The sequence below is a fragment of the Betta splendens genome, chromosome 9 (assembly GCF_900634795.4).
Source record: "Betta splendens chromosome 9, fBetSpl5.4, whole genome shotgun sequence".
Taxonomy (NCBI): domain Eukaryota; kingdom Metazoa; phylum Chordata; class Actinopteri; order Anabantiformes; family Osphronemidae; genus Betta; species Betta splendens.
The window spans coordinates 3,159,513-3,180,373 of record NC_040889.2 but is presented as its reverse complement, the minus strand read 5'-3'; the positions used below and the strand labels follow the sequence as shown (position 1 = coordinate 3,180,373).

Below are 20,861 nucleotides of genomic sequence, written 5' to 3'. Positions count from 1 at the left end.
ATCATCTACCTGCCTTAGTTATCGAACTGTAAAAGATGTAGCACCATTAGTTCCAGTTACGTTGGCCGCAACCCATACGAGGACCAAGCGGTTTATGAGTGAGTGATTAATGGATTGACACCATCCCTAAATCTGTGCATTAAATATGAAACTATACCCTGTGGTTATGTGCTGAATAGCTGGCCTTAAAAAACTTAATTATTAAAAATTAATTATTAATAATTAATTTTGTGTTAAGTTCATCAACTTTCATCTAACAGGCTTTATTCTGTCTTTTTATGGCTGTTTCCTGTTTCTTTAAACTAAATTAAGCTTTATATATAAGTTTATATGCATTAATCTCCATTCAAGTTAATAGTAAGTCCAAGACCAAGTCTAAATGATGTCCAGAAACAGAAAAGGATATTTTTGTGATGGTAGACATAGGAAGCATATGATTATATTAAAAAAGCATGTGCAGTAAAACTAAAGTAAGGCTTTGCAGGAGGAAGGAAGTGGAAAGGAAACAGTGGCCAAGTCCAGGTCTTGCTTAAAACTCTGCCTGTTATCACCAGTAAATCACAGTACAGTATTTCCACTGATTGTTGATGATGAATGTTTCCTTGTTGATGAAACTTGTTAAAGCCCAAATGAATTCACTTTCATATAACTTTTGAGATTTCTGCCAGACGTCAGACGTACTTAGTGACGCATCATCATTGCATTTCACCCAGTCTTGATTTTTCTGGAGGCCAGACAATTAGTCCATTCAGTTTTTTTTCTTTGCACTAGGTTTGGGTTTCAGGCAGGCATCAGGACTTTTGGGAGCTGGGGGACAAGAGTAAGGGAGCCGGAGCATCCGCTTTGGGCAAAGGCACCGGGATGGGTCCATTCAACAGCGTGGGGAACTGTAGGGAGACAGGTGCTGTTAGAGGAAACAAGCCAGCTAACACACCATTATGTTCTGTATTTTACAATTATTGTAAAACATCCATTCGACATCAGTGGATAGATTTTGCTTTAAAAAAAATCTCTGGCGTCCACGCAGAGATGATGCCACCACTAGGGGTCACCAAAGCCAATGACACAAATTCTACAGACTGGGGTTTAGAAAAGTACACATAATGTTAAAGAGGTGCACATGATTGAAAATCCCTCACAGCTGGCTAGTTGTTCCACTAACATGTTGGATTATTGATTCCATGAGCATTACATGCAAGTCATACATTTGCAATTGATGGGAGGGGCTCCTGATCAATCAGCCCTCTTTCCACTTTACCAACAGGAAGTTGGCCCTTCTTCTGGTCTGAACCAGAACGGAAACATCTGTAGCCTATTTTGAATCCCAGGCGCACAGTGGACCACACACACACACACACACACACACACACACACACACACACACACACACACACACACACAGGCATTATCAAAAGTCAGTGAAGATCCTTGTGTGAGTCTCACCTGGAATAGGGGGGCATGGCTCTGCAGCTGGGCAGGGCTGAGCGGTCCCACCGGACTCAGGTTGGACCAGAAGTGAATATTGGACAGCAGAGGACTGTGAGCGAGCAGCAGACCAGATGGAGTCTACGCATACAGAACCCCCAAAAAAGAAAGAACAGATAAATAAACACAAAAAAACTGGAAGCGATGGCCATTCACGGTCTGCAGTGATGTTGTCATGTCGTACAGTCTCACGCAGAACTCCGAGCCAAGTCTGCCTAGTGAACACGTGTCTGGCAGACCCACTGACCCGGCAGAGTGACTGCATGTAAGCCAGGAAGCTCAGTCACGACATGTGTTTTTCTTCTTTTCTCCCCAAAGTGTGTGTGTGTGTGTGTGTGTGTGTGTGTGTGTGTGTGTGTGTGTGTGTGTGTGTGTGTGTGTGCGTGCGTGTCTAAAAAATGTCTAACGGCTAATTCTGCTAAGAGGCAAGTTGCCTGTGTCTCATCCTCATATATCGCCTCCCTTCATTTCCTGTCCTATCGCTGATTTCGACTAAAACGTGCTCCAACGAGGTGATGAATAGTTCAGCGTCCACTTTTATTTTCCATTGGTGATACAGCAGCGTGTGATTAGTCAGTCAGCTCAAGGCCTTTGTGAAGCCAGACTGTCCTGGTTTGGTCAGTGTGTTGTTGCCAGTGGATCGGGAGCCTCAGGAACATATGGCTTCACTTAGAAACCCCCCTCCCCTTTCCTTCCCTCCTCATTTCTTTCCGCTCACCTCTTTCCATCTCCTCCCTGTCTACAAGTCGGCTTTTCGTGCCTCAAAGTCTCTTCTTTTCTCTTGCCTGCTATGTTTATTGAAGCCCCAGTGTGTGAACAGTGGTGTTTCAAGTCTGTCTATGTGTGTAGGATACCTGTGCGCTGAAGAAGGCAGGCGTCAGGGAGCCTGAGGGCAGCGCCGGGCTGTTAAGGGCAATGGAGACGAGGTCACTTCCTGTCAGGAGGAGGGAGGAGGAAGAAGAGGGGGAGGAGGAGATGTCCAGGCCTTTAGGCTTCTTTCCCTTTGAATGAGCGCCACTGGCTAATCCCCTCCTCTCTGGCGTGGTTGTCCTCTGTGCCCTCTCCCTCTGACCTGACGATAGGTTTAGGGGTTGAGCGCTCCACTCAAACTCATCACCGTCCAGAGGGTGACCCTGTGCCGCCTGTTGTACGTGGGTGGGGCTTTGAGGCGGAGAGGAGGAGCAGGAGTTCGAGCAACCCTGCTGTGGAGACGCCCTGGAGGGGTCGGTCGCCTCAGATGAGGACGGGGGAGGGGTTGAGGGGAAGGGGGAGCGACCGCGGTTGGATATGAATCGGATAACAGAGGTACTGTCCTCGGGCCGGTCCGACCTGGGCTCCGTCTTGATGGGCCACTGTGGTTCTAGGGAGTGTAGAGAGCTGACGGCGAAGGAGGAGTACAGGCCAGAGTGGAGGTATCGGTTCCTCCCGCCCACTTCCTCATCTTCAGCCTCAGGTTCTGATGTTGCACCCCTGCTTTCCTCAGCGCTACGGCCCGACTCCACCATCACTGGATCCATTTTCAAAATCTCTGGGAAAGAAACGAACTTGTAGACAAACTTCTGGCCGATCACCTTTTTGATAATGTTCTATGGAAAAAACAAGACACAATATTTATTTAAATTTCATTTAAGCTCAATTTACTTTTATGATCAGCTAGTTCCCACAGCCACATACTTTGTCATAGTAGTAGCGCAGGGCTCGGCTTAGCTTGTCGTAGTTCATGTTGGTCTTGTTCTTGCGCAGCCCCCACAGTTTGGCCACTTCCTCAGACTTGAGGAGCTTGAACTCGCCGTCATGGGACGTCCAGCAGATGAGGTGTTTGTGACTCTGGTCGAGCAGCAGCTGCAGCAGGAACTGCCAGAGTGTGACGGAGCTCTCCATGACCAGATGACGCCAGAGACGCTGGCTGCGAAGGTCACAGGAGGATCAAAACCCAACGCAACTGGTCCAAACCACACACTAATCACCTCTTGCACAGGATTGTTTAAAATTGTTTAAAAAACAAGCATACTGTATGATGAGCTACTTATATGAAGACTGAGACGGTGAAACTTCTTAAGACATAAAAACAGGGAAGGAAATGACAAAGGGGGGGGGGTTCAGAGGAGGACTGTTAACGTCAACATAAATGCGTATCCTCATCCTTCCTCTGATGCAAACCTCACTACAAACCACAGGCACAGAAGTTCTGACCTTCAGCAGCAGTACCTCCAACTCAGACCGGGAATTTCCTGTCGCAAAATCCGGTTCCAGACACACAACAACACAAACATGCGAAGCGCACAAAGGGCGCACAACTGCAACTGCACCGACGACACACTGTGACAACTCTGAATATTCGAATGATCCAATAGTGAATATATATTAAAAAAGGCTTACAATGATGTCACGCTCAGGGAGGGACACAGGCGAGGATGAACGTCACTGCATCAGTGTGTGACTCTAGTTGAAGACAGAGAAAAGCGAGAGAGGAAGATGGCCAACCAGCTGGCTGGTTTTCAAACGTTCCCATGGCGATAAAGCAGGATGTGGTCAGTGACCTTGTGCCAAGACAAGCGCAAGTCTAACCGATGTGTTTACCTGGAAACCACTGGCTGTCTGCAAGCGTCTGTCTGCCTGTCTGTAGCCTTTGATTTTCTTCTCGTTTTCCAGTCAGGTGCTTTGGTGGAAGCTAATGCTGCCATGAGAATAAACAAATAACTCATTAGACTATAGCTGGAGCCTCTGCAGCTGCATTCGAGTGAACATTCCTAGTCTACCTTTGTGATATGACACTAGTGAGTAATGCAAGGCCACTGATTTTACTGTCTTTCTAAAAGGAAACCAATCAGCAGATGGGGGGAAAAGTGTCTGTAAAGCCCAATAATGGCCCCGCCGACACCAGCGTACACACAGTAACACAACGGACCATATCCTTGCTTCCTTTTTCCTGCTTGGGTGTGTGCGTTAGGCGATGGAGGAACCATACTTGTGTCTGTCTGTCTAAACGAGGACTTCCTGTCATTCAGCTTCAGGGGTGTCTTTCCCGGAGAAAGGCCTAAAGAGGACTTCCTGCCACCGGGAACAATCTGTTATTCTTAGAAGAGACCTGAACCACCTGAACACACACATGATCCATTATCCACAATAATGAGAATGCATTCACAGTATGTGCCGGTATCTGCCGGCTTTGTTTAATCTGTACTCCCTGATTTCACTGTGAACAAGCCTGGACTGGAATAAAAAACGGCAGGAAATGGTTTATAATGGTTTATAGGATTTCAGAGTAAAAGCGGGTGCACCGGCACTCTATATGTATAATAATACCTATGGATATAAACATATGAGCATTTTCCTCCTAATACATATCTGATGCATATGGTAGTGTAGTATAAACATATGAGCATTTTCCTTCTAATACATATCAGATGCATATGGTAGTGTACCTGGACACCAATACTCTTCAAACTAGCAAGGAAAAGCCAAACCGCCAAACCAGAACTCAGATGATTCTATCAAATTTCTCTGGGCTTATTGGGCCTATTTCTTATTTTTAGGAATATTAGTGTGTGTGTGTGTGTGTGTGTGTGTGTGTGTGTGTGTGTGTGTGTGTGTGTGTGTGTGTGTGTGTGTGTGTGTGTTTGTGTGAGGGAAGGGGGGTTCTGCTGGAACTCAAGTGCTTCTTTGTTTTGCACTAGTGACTCATTTTCAAGATGTTGTCTGCTGCCAGCTTCAATCCGGAAACGCATGGCAATTACACTGCGAAGTCCAGACAAACCAGAAAATCTACTAGTAGGTTTTTAAAGGAGCCATGGCTGACTTTTTGCAACACTAAACTATTTTCGTACACTCACGCCTAGCTGATTTCTTTTTAAAATATGGCTTAATTCATTTGCTGCAACTTTACGCATACTCCTAAGCCAAAGGCGGACCTTTAACGGCTTTTACGCGCAGGTTTAACACTTTTACGCACAGTTTAAACGCATCATGCGCGGATTCAGTGCTATTTCCGAATAGACCGTGATATCTAATGTTGACCAGGACTTAGTAGTATACAAACAGCCAGTGTAACTCCGTTTATGTCTCTCTGTTACACACGCATAAGCCCAGAAAGTTGTAGTTAAAAGGAAACGTGCACCTACCCTGATGTGGACGGCCGCTGCTCCTCGGTCCGTCTGCCCGTGCGTGTGTGTGTATTTGTGATTTAAATCAAGGAGAGTGTGTTGTGTCGGGGCTCCATGCTGCTGCCGCCGCTGACGTCTGAAAGCGGATCCGCAGCTCTTCTCTCCCCTGCCTGTGAGCAGGAAGTCGGGACCCACACACGGAGAACCGGCGCACTTCCTCTGGCGCAGTATTCCCGTCTGTGTAAACACACACACACACACACACACACACACACACACACACACACACACACACACACACACACACACACACACACACACACACACACACAATTTCTCATAAACACACCCCTTCCTTAAGATCACTCTCTCTTGTGCACACACGGCCCACGAGACCTAAAGGGCGCGCATGCACACACAAAGACAAACATTGTAATTCCGCCTGCACGCAGTGACAACTGACAATTGACGTCACAATCTTCCTGCTCGCATACACGCACGCACACACGCACGCACGTGATGTCCATCTCAGGGTCTTTAGCGAGGTACAACTCTGATTTTATGTGGAAAATTTCCAACTTGCGCTAAATTTATAATACATGAATATTGACCTTTATGCTAAATATCGTGTTTAATATTTTTACTTTGTCATACTTTTTTGGATGGTACCCTCTGTTCTCAAGCAGCAAGCAAGTAAAGAAAACTGCTGAAACAATACATTTTCCATAACGCAACTCAAAAGCATTTTTGTCAGATTGATTTGATTTGATCGAAATAGTCGTAAAGTCATCTGTATTTTTCTTGTGTCACAAAGCACAGACTACATTAAATGTGATACATACTAGTATTCTGTAAAATCTGCGTTGTTCCTCTTTGGGTGCCGTCAGGATTGTTTTATTCATTGACGAATAAAACAATAACTATATAAGAATTCAGGATATTTCTTTTTACTTCTTCTTGTAAAGTACCCAGTATTATATCTATCCCATCTATATACCAGATTGGTTGCCGATTAACTGTCCGAGTGAAACGTCATCGCATGCTGTAACTCTCTGGTTGAGCTTCCTGTTGTCACCTTGGTCCCGCCCCCTCTTTAAAACGTCAACAGCGGCAAACTTCGGGCTCCCCAGCAAATATGAGTACTGGATCCGAGGAGCCGCGGTGGAAGAAAGTGCATTCCGTTACGGGAGTGGTGCCGCGGTCCAGGCACGGACATCGAGCGGCTGCCATTCGGGAGCTCATCATTGTCTTCGGTGGTGGAAATGAAGGCATAGCGGAGGACCTCCACGTTTATAACACTGGTAGGCTATCGTTAGCTGGACGCTAGCTAGCGGGTCAGCGGCTAATGTTTTTAGCATCCACGGTAGATCAAATCACCCTCAGCAAACAGGCCCTTTGTTTTCAGTAGGCGTACTTAAAAGGTTCCCTCACCAATGCTGTGTTTATCAGCATTGTTATATTCACAGTGTTGTGAATATGTTTATTTAACTATAACATTCTTACAAAATTTGTAGCATTACTTCGCCCTTTAGCTTGCTTTTGTATCAACTATGGTGTCAACTATCTAAAAACGAAATGCTGCGATTGAATGACAAGAAGTCACGCAAGATACAACTGTATTGTTTAGTATGATTGAATGTGGTGACATAGCTAAACATTGCCTCAACACCTAACACATGCACTGTAAAAACTGCATGAAGCCTTTATTACAATAACGGTTGCACTGTATCTAGTCTCCAGGCAGTGGTTCCTGCCTGCGGTGAGAGGAGACATCCCACCCGGCTGCGCTGCACATGGCCTCGTCTGTGAAGGCACTCGAGTACTGGTGTTTGGCGGCATGGTGGAGTTTGGCAAATATACCAACAGCCTCTATGAGCTTCAGGTGATACTCCGTTGTTGCGTGCGTGCTGTGGCAGTGCTGTCATAGAGATCATCTTATACTCATCCATGCAATTCTATGTCACAGGCTAACCGATGGCTCTGGAGGAAGCTGAAACCCAGAGCACCGAGGAATGGTGCCCTTCCCTGCCCTCGGATTGGGCATAGCTTCACCCTCGTGGGCAATAAGTGTTACCTGTTTGGAGGGTTGGCTAATGATAGTGAAGATCCCAATGGCAATGTGCCAAGGTACTGTGACTGTAAACACATCTGACAAAGGCTGATCCTGGTGGTGTTTCCAGACATTCATATGTGATGTGTTGGGGATGAATTACTCTATTACTCTTCTATTAAGTGAACCTTATGTGTGTTTACTTAAACATATATTAATAAATTTCATCCATCCATTTTCTACCGCTTATTCCTATGCGGGGTCGCGGGTGGTGCTGGAGCCTATACCAGCTGTCTTTGGGTGAGAGGTGGGCTAAGCCCTGGACAGGTCACCAGTCCATCAAAGGGCATATTAATACTTTTTTTTTTTTTTTTGAAAAAGCTTAATATCAGGTATAAAATCTCCACATGTGACCGTAAGAGACACGTGATGAGCAAAAATAAACATAATGGACACAAATAATGATTTAAGATATTACTATTATCAAAGAAAGGGTTGGATACATTTATATGATTTTGCTCATCTTAGGTATTTGAGTGACTTCTATGAGTTGGAGCTGCAGTCTGTATCAGGGGCAAGAGGCTGGAGCACCCCAGAGACAAATGGCACAGGTCCATCAGCTCGAGAGTCCCACACCTCGGTTGCATTCAGTGGCCTCGGCTCACCAAAGCTCTTCCTCTTTGGAGGAATGCAAGGATGCCGGTTAGATGACCTGTGGCAGCTTGACCTTGGTAAGACTGCCTCTTTGGACAGAGATATATCAAGTGTAGACTGCCCTGTGCTAGATGCGACTTTTCAACAGTAAAAAAACCCTTATTTTTCTATCTTTTAGAAATCTTTTATCTTTTAGCATCTTTTTTCTACTTTTTTATCTCCATCAGACACAATGGTCTGGTCAATGCCTGAGACCAGGGGTGCCATGACGCTTCCTAGAAGCCTTCACTCTGCCACTGTCATCGGAAACAAGTAAGGGTTAACTATCTGTGTCACATCTCTGTGGAAATGATGTCTAGTTTGAATATGACTTCACCTCATTGGAGTGTTCATCTGTCTGCAGGATGTATGTTTTTGGAGGCTGGATTCCTGTTCCAGAGTCAGATAAGCACAATGCTTTAGAAACACAATGGATCTGCACAAACTCCTTGAGTGTCCTCAACTTGGGTCAGTACTAAAAACTAACTGTAAAACCTACAATAATTACTAGGAGATAGATACGTCTAGGTTGAAATTGTTGTGTTTTCAAAATATTGGATCTTTATATTCATATTTGACAAATTTTATATTAGTTGTATATCTTTTTTTTTGTCACAGACACCATGAGCTGGCAGAATGTTGGTCCAGAGGAGCAGGAGGACATTGAATCCCAGCTGCAAAGCCAGGGCCCTCAGAGTGATGATCTGTATGCCTGTAAACCCGGAGCCAGGGCTGGTCACTGTGCCACCAGTCTTGGGTCGAGACTTTACATTTGGAGTGGCCGAGATGGGTACCGCAAGAGCTGGAACTACCAGGTCTGCTGCAAGGACCTATGGTACTTGGAGACGGGTAAGGTATTCTTTTCAAACGCAAGTTTGAATAATCTTAAATTTAATTACATATAAATGTAATCTGTGCCCAGATCGACCAGCCACCCCAGAGGCAGTGTTACTCATCAAATCCACAGTCAGCATGCTTCATGTGGCATGGCGCCCTCTGGCGGCAGCAGACTGTTACATCCTTCAGGTTCAGCCTGTGTGCCCTCCCAGAGTAGCCAGTAATCTCCCAGCTAAACAAGAAGATCTCACAGGAGGAAAAGAGGGGAAGCATGCAGAGCCTGCAGGTGCACAAGCACTTCTTTAAGGGACAAAGAAAAAACTAAACAAATAATTTAAACACCAAAAGACTATATATATACTGAATTGTGTAAAATGTCCTTAAAAACTGTCTTAACAACACAGATTTGCTTCACTGTGTCAGGTGTCCAGTCTCTACAGAATGAAGAAACCCAGAAACAAAGCTCTCAAAATGAAGGAACTACTAACAGAGAAGAGGAAGCAACAGGCAAGGTAGTTGTAATGTGATTACCTGCTGTACAGTTAATCACATCCTAACTTTTGTTTTGGCCTTTGCTTTCAGTGTCTGTTTCCTGGCCAAAATTAGTGTCATCTTTTGTACCTCACCTGTCGTCGTTGGATTAAAGTGTCTGACTAACTGTATGTTTTATGACGTAATAAGGCTTTCATCTTAAATTCTCTGGATGTCAGGGTGCTCCAGCACAGGAAACATCTGTGAAGTCAACCAGTGACTCAACAAGTGGAGCAATGATTGCTGGAAGGAAATTGGATGGTGGTCATGGTTTGTATGCTCACTGTCTTCTTTCATCAAGATGTCGACAAGCACTTAATCTAATGTCTCTGAGCTTTCATTCATTCGACTTTTTGATGCTTGTAGCGGTTGCAGTATCTGGTCAGGAGACACAAGTCAGTAGCTCATCGCAGCACCACTCGGGTAACAATGATACTCATATTTATTATTTTGTTGTCGTTTTATTTGAACTTGTATTGTCTGAACATTGTTTCTGAAACATTCGACAGAAAAAAAACCTGCCTTGATGGACAAGTCATCAGATTTCTACACTCACACAGATCAGGTTTGATCTACTTCTAATCTGCAATGTCTGCCTCTTGGCTTTATTTAAACTGACATTATACACGTCACCTTTAGGGTCAAAAGATTTCAGAGGACGCTGTGTGGTTTGATGTTGGTGTGTTCAAAACACTATTCTCGGAGGTCAGCCACTACTTTCTCCCTCCTGAGACTGACCAGGCAGCAACAGTCATTAGCAGTAGGCCCTCGAACATCAAAGAGGTGAACAAGACACTGAACATGCTTTTATTGAGACAGTTTATTAGTTTTATTAAAGGCTAATACATAGTATTCCCACTTGTGAGTTAATGAACTTTCTCTATCCATTCTTTCTTCTCCCATCAACCCCTTCTCCAGAGGAAACTGCCGGGGCCTCAGGATTACCAGGACAGAGGGAAGAGGGATCTGGCTCCAGGTCAGAACTACAGGTTCAGAGTTGCAGGTATCAACTGTTTTGGCCTTGGTGACTTTAGTCCAGTCAGCGAGTTCAAGACCTGCCAGCCTGGTTTCCCTGGAGCCCCCTCTGCTGTCAAAATTACAAAGGTGACATATCGAGGGAATTCAGCACAGAGAGTAGAAACACAAGTTAAGAGATAAGATTTTAGAGATTGAAAGATGGTTTACATTCTTTTTTTCCAGGCCAACGATTCAGTCCACATCACATGGGAGGCTCCATCCTCTCCATCAGGCAGGATCTTGGAATATTCCATGTACATGGCAGTGAAGAAAAGTCGCTCCACCAACTCGGAGCGTCCAGGTCAAATGGCCTTCATCAGGATCTACCGTGGTACCAAGACCTCCTGTTCCGTTAGCTCCTCTCACCTGGACAATGCCCACATAGACTGTTCCGCCTCTAACCGGCCGGCTGTGGTCTTCCGCATCGCAGCCAAGAACGAGCAGGGCTATGGACCAGCCACACAAATCCGCTGGATTCAAGGTGGAGGGCCTTAAGCTGTTTTAGTGTCTGTGTTTTATATTTCACATTGGCTTTTTTTTAAACTTCATCTTTCTGCATATTCAGATCCCAGTAAGCTGCGAATATCTGCCTCCAAAGCCGACAGCCGTGCAGAAGCTGATGAGGATGCAGCTGATAGGTAATCGACAAGCTTCTGTCATTTGTCAAGAATCTATTTTTTTAACATAAAATTTTTCATTGAGTCGTGTCTTTTTCATTTTTTCATGCAGCTCCGGTTAAAGCTCATATTTGGGGGATAAACTTTACCCTCAGGACGTTGTCAGTGTACTCCACCCAGTTGTTGTATTGTATTTCTTAGAAAGTTTTGATATTTATTTTTTTTATGTATTTAATTGTTCCGTTGTAAATAGAAACTTATATTTACACATGGAGCTTTACCACATGGTTGTTTTAGTTAGAATATATTTTGTTAATAAAAACAAAATATGATTTGAACAAAACTTCAGCTAGTATGACTGATTTAAGATTGGAGGTATCTTTGCTTTACCCAGTTAGGTCATGGTCAGGTTCGATACGTTTAGGGCATAAATGACCAAAATTTATATAATGCTATAAGTTATGCTCTTCATTTGTGTTTTGAGGAATTTTGTTCTTGGGCAGGGCCGTGTGCTACTGCAATTGCTTTTTTATGTCACATTTATTTTGTTGAATTCCTTTCATTGTCATCATTTATCAGGTTCTTCTCACACTAGATGAAGCTAAAGTGAAGTAAAAATAAACTCCTTTCTTGGTGCTGTAATAGTTCTTCAGCAAAGTTCTATTTCTGATGTAAAGTTCAGGGTAATAAATAATTCCAATGCTAAGTTTCTACTTTGTCAGATTACATGTGTTTTCAACTGTTATGTTCTCATTTATTTGGCAAGAACTGCTACTACGCCTCCTTCATCACCATCCATCCATCCATTCTCCATGCCGCTTATACCCATATGCGGGGTCGCGGGGGTGCTGGAGCCTAACCCAGCTGGCTATGGGCGAAAGGCAGGGTGCGATGGACTGGACGTGGTCGCCAGTCCATCGCAGGGCAACACAGAGACATACAACCATTCACACACACACTCACACCTACGGGCCAATCAACCTAATGCACGTCTTTGGACTGTGGGAGGAAGCCGGAGAACCCTGTGAGGCGACGGTGCTACCCACCGCACCACCGTGCCGCCCCTCCTTCATCACATTCCTCACAAACCTTTTGTGGAACACAGTCATGTTGCCAGGTTCTGGAATCGCTAAGAGTAGTGCTGCATTTTTTTAAAAATCAGATAAATTCACCACAGAAACGCAATTAATACAGGTGTAAACTTAAGCGATCTCAAATGGAATATTTTTAAGCAACAACTAAGGCATATGACAACCAAAGCATTGTGTTAATGACTTGATGAAGATGCCTGACCATTAACCGTTTGAGCCGCTTGTAGTCTTGATTGTGATAGTAGATAACAATTATCAGGAATAAACTATATTATGACAGGTTACAAAGTTGACCTGTATTTTTAGTATTATTATGATGTAGAGTGTTTTAAACAGCTGGAATTTTGTTTTGCAATTGCTCAGCTCATTTCCAAATTCAAAGGGAAATAAAAAAGTTATAACTGTGCTAAAAAAACACGATGACCTGCATCATTATGTTGCCGATCAAAGGTTCTTTAAGTAGAATAAATTGTTTTGCAAAAGATAAGACAAATAATCCGTAGCCTACTCTATTTAGAATATTTCTCTCAAAAAGCTCTACATAGCGTTTTACAGTGTAGCAAGAATTGCATTCTGGGTAAATATTCCCATGATTCCACGGTTTGTAGGAAAGAAAGAAGTCCATGGTGACTTTACAGTAAGTAGTTTTTGGTCGTCAGTGTTCCTTTTTTCTGAAGGAAATCGCGGTGTCGTTTAACTGCATTGATTTGTATTTAGCTGGAATGAGCTCAATAAACGCCGCCTTGTTGCGCTGGATAAAACGTCTTGGCTAGCTGAGGTGTTAAAGTGGTTAGCTTATCAGTAACTGCTTCGCTAGCCCCTGTTTATATTGTGGTTGTTGGCAGTTAATGAGTGTGGAGATCGTTGTTGTCACTGTAAATAGTTGATTGCTGAAAGTGTATTGCTGTTTGGAGGCAACAAGACAAATGCTGTATAATGTGTCCGATAATGGATGCATAGATGTAGCTGCTCAAACCTGCGTAGCGAAACAGCGCGACATTTAAAAACCTCAGCTTTTGACTAATTTGAGGCGGAGGCAGTTTGAACGATCAATTCTTTGAATTATATATACTCACATTAAAGCTATAAAGTATATCATGTTTTATTGCAAATAGCTTTTCTACAGGTTAAGGGTAACGTAACTAGCTCTGCCTGTGTGTATAAATTTAAATTCTCTAGTTTGATTACACAGTGAGCTACACTGGGTGTTTGATAATGGGACGAAGAGCTGGTTGCAATCAGAGACTGCGTATTCACAACATAGGGAACAGACTGAGGAGTGGAACTAAGTAATCACTTGAGACTGAGTTAAGAGACTCGTCTTGACTGCTGGGAGATTGTGATTTAAACAAGTAGCCGGGGGACTAGTCTCAAAGCCGCCATGGTAACTGACAACAAAGCCTGTACTAATTTTGCTCTCTACAATCACCATCCTCCAAGTGCAGATCGTAGGAGAGAGATCCTTCTGACAACCCTCCTCCTTCCTTTTGATATATATATATATATATATATATATATATATATATATATTTTTTTTAGCTTGTTTTGCACAACCTTTCTTTAGCTCATCCTGCTTCTGGCTGGCTCTCGTAGAGGTGATATGGCCTCCACTGCTCTCGGGCGGTCTGCCCCTGTCCTGCCGAACATGGAGACTGGGATCAGGAGTTCCACAGCCTTGTTAGGGTTGTCTGCTGGTTTGGGTGGCGCAGAGATGGAGCTGCAGAAGATGCTTATTGATGAGAGGATAAAGTGTGAAAACCACAGAACCAACTACCAGACGCTAAAGGCTGAACATGCCAGGTGAAGTCACATCTCTTACTTTATTCCTCATCTGTCATGTTCAGGTTGACTGATCAGGTTGACTTATTTGTTTTGCAGCCTGCAGGATGAGTTCATGAGGGCACAGAACGAACTTAAGCGTCTACTGAGCGACAGACAGGCTCAACAGGAAAAACTGCAGCTGCTGCTGGCTGAGCTGCGAGGAGAGCTACTGGACAAAACCAGGGAGCTGGAGGAGCTTCGGCTGCAGGTACAAGAGAGGACATATGTCACGTGGTGTAGCTTAATTTCTATATTTTATAAATGTAAGTAGAAAACCTCTGTTGAATTTTTGGACACATGCATGTTGACCAGGTGATGACCCCTCAGCGGGTGGAGTTGCTCAGAGCTCAGGTGCAGCAGGAGATGGAAGCCCCTGTCAGAGAAAGGTTCAACAAACTAGAAGAGGTCTTGTGTTTTTTTTAATATATTTAATTTGTCAGATACTCAATCCTGTCACTAACTAGGGAGTAATGTGTCCAATTGTGTTTCTTCACAGGAGGCAGAGAAATACAGATCTGAGTACAATAAGCTGCGGTATGAGTACACCTTCATCAAGTCCCAGTTTGACCATCAGAGAGAAGAACATACTCGCGTCCTGGAGGAGAGGAGGATTCGCTATGAGGCAGAGGTAGTTTTGTCTTGTCTTTGTTTTTATCTTGCATTTATTATACAGAATGTGATGCAAAGCTGTTTTGAATTAATCACTGGTGTGGGGATAAATCTAAAATATTTAGGATATTGTTTTGCAGATCTCTCGTCTGCAGAAGGACAGGGAGGAGATGGTGGCCCAGTACCAGGGTTCAGACCCACTGCGTGATGGGAAACGGGTGGAAGCTCTGCTGAGGGAAAAAGCCCAGCTCCACCTTCGACTGAAGGGCCTGGAGGCAGAGGTGGCTGAGCTCCGAGCCCAGAAAGAAAACTCGGGTCAGCAGGCTGAAAATGTCCAGCGTATCCAGATCAGACAGTTGACAGAAAGTCAGGCCATAGTGAAATCACTGGAGGTGAGTCAACAATCGCCCTTGACCTGGGAATATCTGTACATTTCTTGAGGGTTTTGTATGCTGTATCCTTTTTTTTATTGATTTTCTATGGCTGGACAGGCAGAGCGTCAGTCATTGCGCTTGCAGCTGGAGCGGATGGAGAGTGAACTACATTCCAGCCAAGAGCAAAACAGCCAGCTGACTGGACGTTTGCACAAAGCTGAGAGAGAGGTCAACTCCCTAACCTGTCAGGTCTGCTGCATGTTGACCTTCCACATTATTACTGACCTATATTTATCGTCACATATATAAGACATAACTGAGCCCTGACAATTTTCCCACATTGGATTTAGTGCGAGGGAAACCTTTTGATTCTCCCTAGATTTATCAGCCAAATCTAGATGTTTATTAAAACGTGAACAATTATCTATGAAAGTGCAACATATGTATGTAAATCCCTCATATTCATCTTAGTATAATGAATATTATGACTCTTATGTCAATTGGCTCAGTGGTTACACTGTTACCTCACAACAAGAAGGTCCTGGTTTACCGTGTGTCTGTGTACTCTGGTTTTCCCCACAGACATGACTGGAGATTTTAAATTGCCTGTAGGTGTGAGTGCAAATGTGAATGCATGGCTGTGTGCCCCCTCATTATTGTTCTTTGCTTCTCAGATTGAAAGCCTGAAACATTCACACAAACTGGAGGTGGCCAGCATCAAACTGGAGTGTACCCGCTCTAAAGGGGAGGTGGAGAGGGAGAGAGACACACTGCAGGGGCAGATTGATGGTATGGTCTACACATTGAGCTTATCATATTATTATGTTGAGTTTACCTGAGTGTTATGGTAACCTGTGTATATGTGTGTGGGTTAGGTCTGCAGGGAGATGTGGAGGTGCTCAGAGCTGCAGTGGAGCGACACAAAGAAGTCCTGGTGGAGAAGGAGAGGGAGCTGGTCAGGAAGGTGCAGTCAGCCCGTGAGGAGGAGTTCCGCAAAACAGCGTCCTTGCACGAGGAAAAGTAAGTTGAGTTTCATCGACCGTGACGTTTACTCTGATCATAATGGCTTGGACTTTTCACATGAGAATATTTCTTTATCCGTCATTAGGTTGGAATTAGAGAATCGTCTTGCATCTCTAGAACAGCAGAGGGTGATGCAGGATGCTGTAGACCACGCCTACAAAGAGGAGTGGGAGGGGCGGCTCCACAGTGCCCAGCAAGGAGAGGAGTCAGTGCGTAGGGAGCTGCACAGTCTGAGGTACTAAACATTAAGAACACAAGAGCTTCTTCGTGTGTGCCAGCTCAGCACATCAGGTCTGTGATTGCTTTGCAAAAGTAGAAATGGTGCATGAAAATAAAAGGAGCCTGTGAGCCGATATAGTATTAGTAGTAGTATAGTGTTTAACTTTGTGTCTTGCACAGAACCAAGCTTCAGCAGCAGAGCTCCCAGCTTGAGGAGCTGGAGAGGCAAAAAGCAGAGATTGCTGAGCTACAGCAGGTAAGTGAACACAACCTCTGCCTTTTCAGTTCTACGGTTGAAGTGAATCCAGCAATTTTATTTCTTGCCCCAATAGCACAGCCAGGATCTGCAGGTCCAGCTGGGGACGCTCTCGCACTCTGAGAGTGACCTGATGGAGACAAACCAGCACCTGAGAGAAACGTTAGACAAAGTCAGGGAGGAGCTGAGGACAACTCGTGCCCAGGCTGAGAAGAGTCAACACGAGGCAGAAAGGTGCACCTGCTGGGTGGTCTTTCTATAAATATGCTCAAGCTTTCCTTATTCAGTTTAACGGTTAATCTCTCCTTTTTCTGTGTGGTCTTTTTCCTACAGGATGGTGGAGGAGCGTCAACTTATATGGTTGGAGCAGAAGCACAAGCTGCAGGAGCAGGAAGCCCAGCTGCTGCAGAAATACACTCAGGCAAAAGAGAAACTACAGAGGGCAGCAGTGGCACAGAAGAAGGTACCAAAACAAGCACTCTGTTGTCATTTCATGTTATTTTTGTTCTTGTTATTATTTACCCATTTGCATAGCTGGGACGTATGGAAGCTGAAACAACGTGGGTGTGTTGTCTCCCATATAGAGAAAAACGCTTACAGAGAACAAAGAGAAGAGACTGCAGGAGAAGATCCAGTTGCTGGAGGCCAAGATAGATGAGCTGGAACTGGAAGCAGCAGCAGCCAAGAAGTAAACTTCAAGTTAACTTCCCCTAAAAGAAATTATACACAAGCAAAATCATTTACTTTCCAATGGTAGGTCACCAGAAGGAAAAGCCAGACGTTTAATGACAGTATCGTTTCCCCCTCTAGACGTTTATCCTTCTCAGAAGAGCAAGCCCAACTCAACAGACGGTTGAAGGAGCTGCAGCGCCGGCATAATGAGTTCCGCCGCCTCCTGTTTGGTGGCCAAGGTGCCTTCACTGTTGGTCCCGCCCTCCTAGCCTCAACACCCACCCCTTTCCTGCAGCTTGGATCTGAGGGATTTTTATCTAACATTCCAGTAAGTATATGTGAAGACCATGTTGTCTTACATAGGATGTAATGTTGCAGGATCATCTAATCCAACCAATGAACAGAGATTTAAAAATATCTAAAGAGTCATAGTCAGTGCCACTCCTGAAGACCTTCTATGACTCTGTGGTGGCATCAGCCATCCTGTACAGTGTGGTCTGCTGGAGCAGCATCACGGTAAGGGACAGGAAGAGACTGGACAGGGTGATCAAGAGGTCCAGCTCTGTCCTGGGCTGCACTCTGGACACGGTGCAGGAGGTGGGTGAGAGAAGGATCCTGGCCAAACTGATATCCATCCTGGACCAGGACTCGCACCCACTGGAGGACTGTCTGCTCTGAAAAGCAGCTCCAGTAACGGACTAATCCACTCTCGCTGTGTGAAGGAGAGATATCGCAGATCCATCCTAACTGCTGTCGTCAGACTCTACAATCAGAACTCTTAACTGCATTTGCTTTGTTTATGGATGTGTGCTTTGTTTATGGATGTATGTTTGTATGGTTTTTCTCTTTTTTCTGTCCTTCTGCTGTTGTAAGTTGCAATTTCCCCGCTGTGGGACTAATAAAGGCATTCTGATTCTTAATCTTATTCTTAAAAACAATCTGGAAGTGGATCAGAATGTAACACTTCAGTTTTAGGGAAATTAAATCTAACACTAACAATCTAACAAACAAAAAAGCTTAAGTGCCAATAACATGAAACATTTTGACTCAAAGTTGCACCCTGTTTGTGTAATGACAAAACCAACAAGTGACCCAAGGGTGTGTATGTGTGCAATGAATTCTGATTTTGCAGCAATACAGAATTACACAAAAAGGTTTGTGTGTGGATGCCTTAATGCACAGGGTGCCAGTAAGGCTGTCTAATGTTTCCTGTCTCGTGCTGCAGGAGGAGCAGCATCAGAGGGAGGTGTCTCTGCTGCGTCGGAGGCTGGAGGACCTGGAGAGTGCCCAGCAACAGCAGCTGGAGGAACTGGGATCTCTGGTGCAGAAAGACAGGGACACAGTTTCCCATCCCGACCTCTGACCCCTACACCTCATTTTGCTGGACATTAAATGTAACTACAGGGAAGAGTGAAAGACGTCCTGTTTTTAAAAGAATATCAGGTTTTTAAAAACAGTTTTCTGACATCTTTACACACGTACAAATGTGTTTTGTTAGAGCTTGTGTCTCTAATGTACATGCAGCACCTTTTGAAAAATTTACCATGATGTCTTCAGGGTTCGAGTTGTTTTAACACTTTATTTACATTTTGCATCAGCTAATTTGTCCAGAGGAGCTAAGGACTCAGGAAATTGTAGGCTGGAAATTGTACAAAGTACTGTCTAATAGGTTTTACTTGAAATCTGTTGCAACCATTGACAGTTTATATTTGTCTTGTTTTTGGTTTTGATATTGTGTCATGTTGGTTGTGGTTTTGTTTTTTACTGTACAGAATCCATCAGTAGTTATCTGCTAGCTGACTCACTCATGTCAGTTCTGTCATTCATAAGCAAAAGAAGAAAACAGTACAAAATAAACATTTAAATTTAATGTGACGATGACTGATGATGAAATGCTTAATGCTCTTCCACGTCTATTTGTTTCTGTCTCCTAATAATTACGGTAATTAAAACTTTATTTTAAGGAATAAAGCTAGCTACTTTCTGAACAAGACTTTTGAATTGTAGAATTGAAATCTAGGGAAAAAGTGCATGTGTGTGCGTGCGCGCAAATATTATTTTTATATCCATTTGGGAAAAAAATATTCATGTAGCTACAGTTCTGCTGCTGTGTCCCATACTTTGGCAGAGCTGTGACACTTTATTCAACACATACATACCCTTACAAAGATGTTTGACTTAGCTGTCACATGGAAACTAAAAGCACATAGAATTTTAGTAGAAATCAAATTTGAAGTTTAATTTCTCTATACTTGATTTTGTAATTCTACACTCAGTTCAATGTGGTGAATATCTAAGAGCGAATGCGGCTCGAATGTGTCACCTGAGGACCTGCTAGTTTAGTCACTTTGTCTTCGGAAGGCGACGTGAGCGTCAGTTTAAATGAGTAAGACAATTACAAGAAATAAGCCTGACTCATCCACACCTCTAAAACACTGAGGCTTTAGTCTGCTCTTTTTCTGGCTCACCAGATCCCTATTCTTAGAAAATATTCTTTCATAAGGAACAGATGACGCTGGAATGCTCAGATATTTGTAGGCAAGTTTCCATAATGTAGGACATAAGGTCCTCTGTTCTGCCCAGTACATAGACCTTGCAAGATGTTGCTCTTTTACATTTCTATGAGAAAGAAATAAATGTGATAATTGAATAAAACAACTGGTGTTTCAGCAGTACTTTGTAACTCCACTGTAGCACTTGCTTGTAGCACTGCTGGTGTGGTTTTAGGTGACAATCCAGCAAAGACCACAGCGTGAGTTTTTTTTTACACTTGCACTGGCAGATGTTGCTGGATTTTCTGAGGGCACATCTGTTAACCATTGAGGCTGGCATACTCCCTTGCTAGCCTTTTAACAGCACCTTGAGCTGTGATAGCTAAACCCTATCTCAGAACTGTGGATCGAGGACTGTGGCCACAGATGGCCTGTTCACCTTTTCCAACCCACCGAATTTCTCCTTTATGTTATTTCTTAGGTGGTAAGCAAGAGTGACAGCAATACCTGGAACCATTTTAACGCATTCAATAGAAATAAGATGTTAACATTTTTACAATGGAAATAGCATTTGATCCTGATTCCTTAGCGAGCTCACTGATAGAATGGCTTTAGGACTGTCAGGCACTGGTTGACTGTTAACTGATAGTCTTCAGCAGTGAAAAGTACTATGTCATACAGTAAAGCCTCTAAAACATTGTGTAGGTGCTGTTTCATCTCTTATCCTCTTGAATGAGTTTCTTTTGTGGCATTTCTATATTATCTTGTATGGTGCATAACTTTTCATGGCTTGCATGGCTTTTAAACTAGACTTGAAATGCTCTATTTTGCGAGCCCTGTTACATTTTCCAGATCTCTTTGGGATAGGAATTTTTTCAAAATGAGATTGAGCATGGGGGCAAAGCAATAAATGTGTGTATTATTTAATTGAATAACAACACATTGGGAGCCCCATCAGTAACCATCCCACA

The 20,861-nt window shown here is 43.8% G+C and overlaps 3 protein-coding genes across 5 annotated transcripts in view; 2 read left to right on the top strand and 1 right to left on the bottom strand.

The window, feature by feature from the left end:
• LOC114861358 (ETS domain-containing protein Elk-3-like) overlaps positions 1 to 5,985 on the bottom strand; it is a 6,411-nt gene extending 426 nt beyond the window's left edge. Inside the window, exons 1-7 of one of the 3 annotated variants that reach the window (XM_029160469.3) lie at positions 5,607 to 5,984; positions 4,066 to 4,162; positions 3,865 to 3,927; positions 3,160 to 3,391; positions 2,340 to 3,071; positions 1,444 to 1,566; positions 1 to 887 (exon numbers count right to left, since the gene is read on the bottom strand). The exon at positions 1 to 887 is cut by the window's left edge and continues 426 nt beyond it. In XM_029160469.3, the coding sequence (XP_029016302.1) occupies positions 792 to 887; positions 1,444 to 1,566; positions 2,340 to 3,071; positions 3,160 to 3,366 (1,158 nt within the window). In that variant the 5' untranslated portion in view covers positions 3,367 to 3,391; positions 3,865 to 3,927; positions 4,066 to 4,162; positions 5,607 to 5,984 and the 3' untranslated portion in view covers positions 1 to 791. Of the gene's footprint in view, positions 888 to 1,443; positions 1,567 to 2,339; positions 3,072 to 3,159; positions 3,392 to 3,864; positions 4,163 to 5,606 lie in introns of all 3 variants that reach the window. The other 2 variants (XM_029160470.3, XM_029160471.3) reach the window with 2 other exon arrangements.
• Positions 5,986 to 6,654: 669 nt separating this feature from the next.
• hcfc2 (host cell factor C2) lies at positions 6,655 to 12,039 on the top strand. The gene is made up of 17 exons (XM_029160395.3): positions 6,655 to 6,889; positions 7,322 to 7,470; positions 7,555 to 7,715; positions 8,167 to 8,369; positions 8,520 to 8,604; positions 8,696 to 8,799; positions 8,950 to 9,180; positions 9,254 to 9,454; positions 9,592 to 9,680; positions 9,879 to 9,969; positions 10,066 to 10,122; positions 10,209 to 10,264; positions 10,339 to 10,482; positions 10,618 to 10,803; positions 10,900 to 11,197; positions 11,282 to 11,354; positions 11,446 to 12,039. Exons 1-17 carry the CDS (start codon positions 6,724 to 6,726, stop codon positions 11,453 to 11,455), a joined length of 2,304 nt encoding a protein of 767 aa, XP_029016228.1. The 5' UTR covers positions 6,655 to 6,723; the 3' UTR covers positions 11,456 to 12,039.
• A 929-nt stretch (positions 12,040 to 12,968) lies between these two features.
• On the top strand, positions 12,969 to 19,273 carry cep83 (centrosomal protein 83). The gene is made up of 16 exons (XM_029160398.3): positions 12,969 to 13,061; positions 13,989 to 14,224; positions 14,303 to 14,453; positions 14,558 to 14,650; positions 14,742 to 14,873; positions 14,995 to 15,246; positions 15,346 to 15,477; positions 15,903 to 16,017; positions 16,104 to 16,248; positions 16,337 to 16,486; positions 16,651 to 16,726; positions 16,803 to 16,960; positions 17,060 to 17,189; positions 17,311 to 17,414; positions 17,537 to 17,726; positions 18,624 to 19,273. The coding sequence occupies exons 1-16, from the start codon at positions 13,014 to 13,016 to the stop codon at positions 18,759 to 18,761; spliced, it is 2,250 nt and encodes a 749-aa protein (XP_029016231.1). The 5' UTR covers positions 12,969 to 13,013; the 3' UTR covers positions 18,762 to 19,273.
• The last annotated feature ends 1,588 nt before the right edge of the window (positions 19,274 to 20,861 follow it).

What these genes read in the sequence shown, in the direction of transcription:
- hcfc2 (XM_029160395.3), top strand. Translation starts at nt 6,724, where the DNA reads ATGAGTACTGGATCCGAGGAGCCGCGGTGGAAGAAAGTGCATTCCGTT. An exon ending in GAAGCATGCAGAGCCTGCAG is followed by an intron (nt 9,455 to 9,591) that starts GTGCACAAGCAC and finishes TCACTGTGTCAG; the next exon opens with GTGTCCAGTCTCTACAGAAT. An exon ending in GAAATTGGATGGTGGTCATG is followed by an intron (nt 9,970 to 10,065) that starts GTTTGTATGCTC and finishes TGATGCTTGTAG; the next exon opens with CGGTTGCAGTATCTGGTCAG.
- cep83 (XM_029160398.3), top strand. Translation starts at nt 13,014, where the DNA reads ATGATTCCACGGTTTGTAGGAAAGAAAGAAGTCCATGGTGACTTTACA. An exon ending in TGGAGGAGCTTCGGCTGCAG is followed by an intron (nt 14,454 to 14,557) that starts GTACAAGAGAGG and finishes CATGTTGACCAG; the next exon opens with GTGATGACCCCTCAGCGGGT. An exon ending in GATTTTTATCTAACATTCCA is followed by an intron (nt 17,727 to 18,623) that starts GTAAGTATATGT and finishes CTCGTGCTGCAG; the next exon opens with GAGGAGCAGCATCAGAGGGA.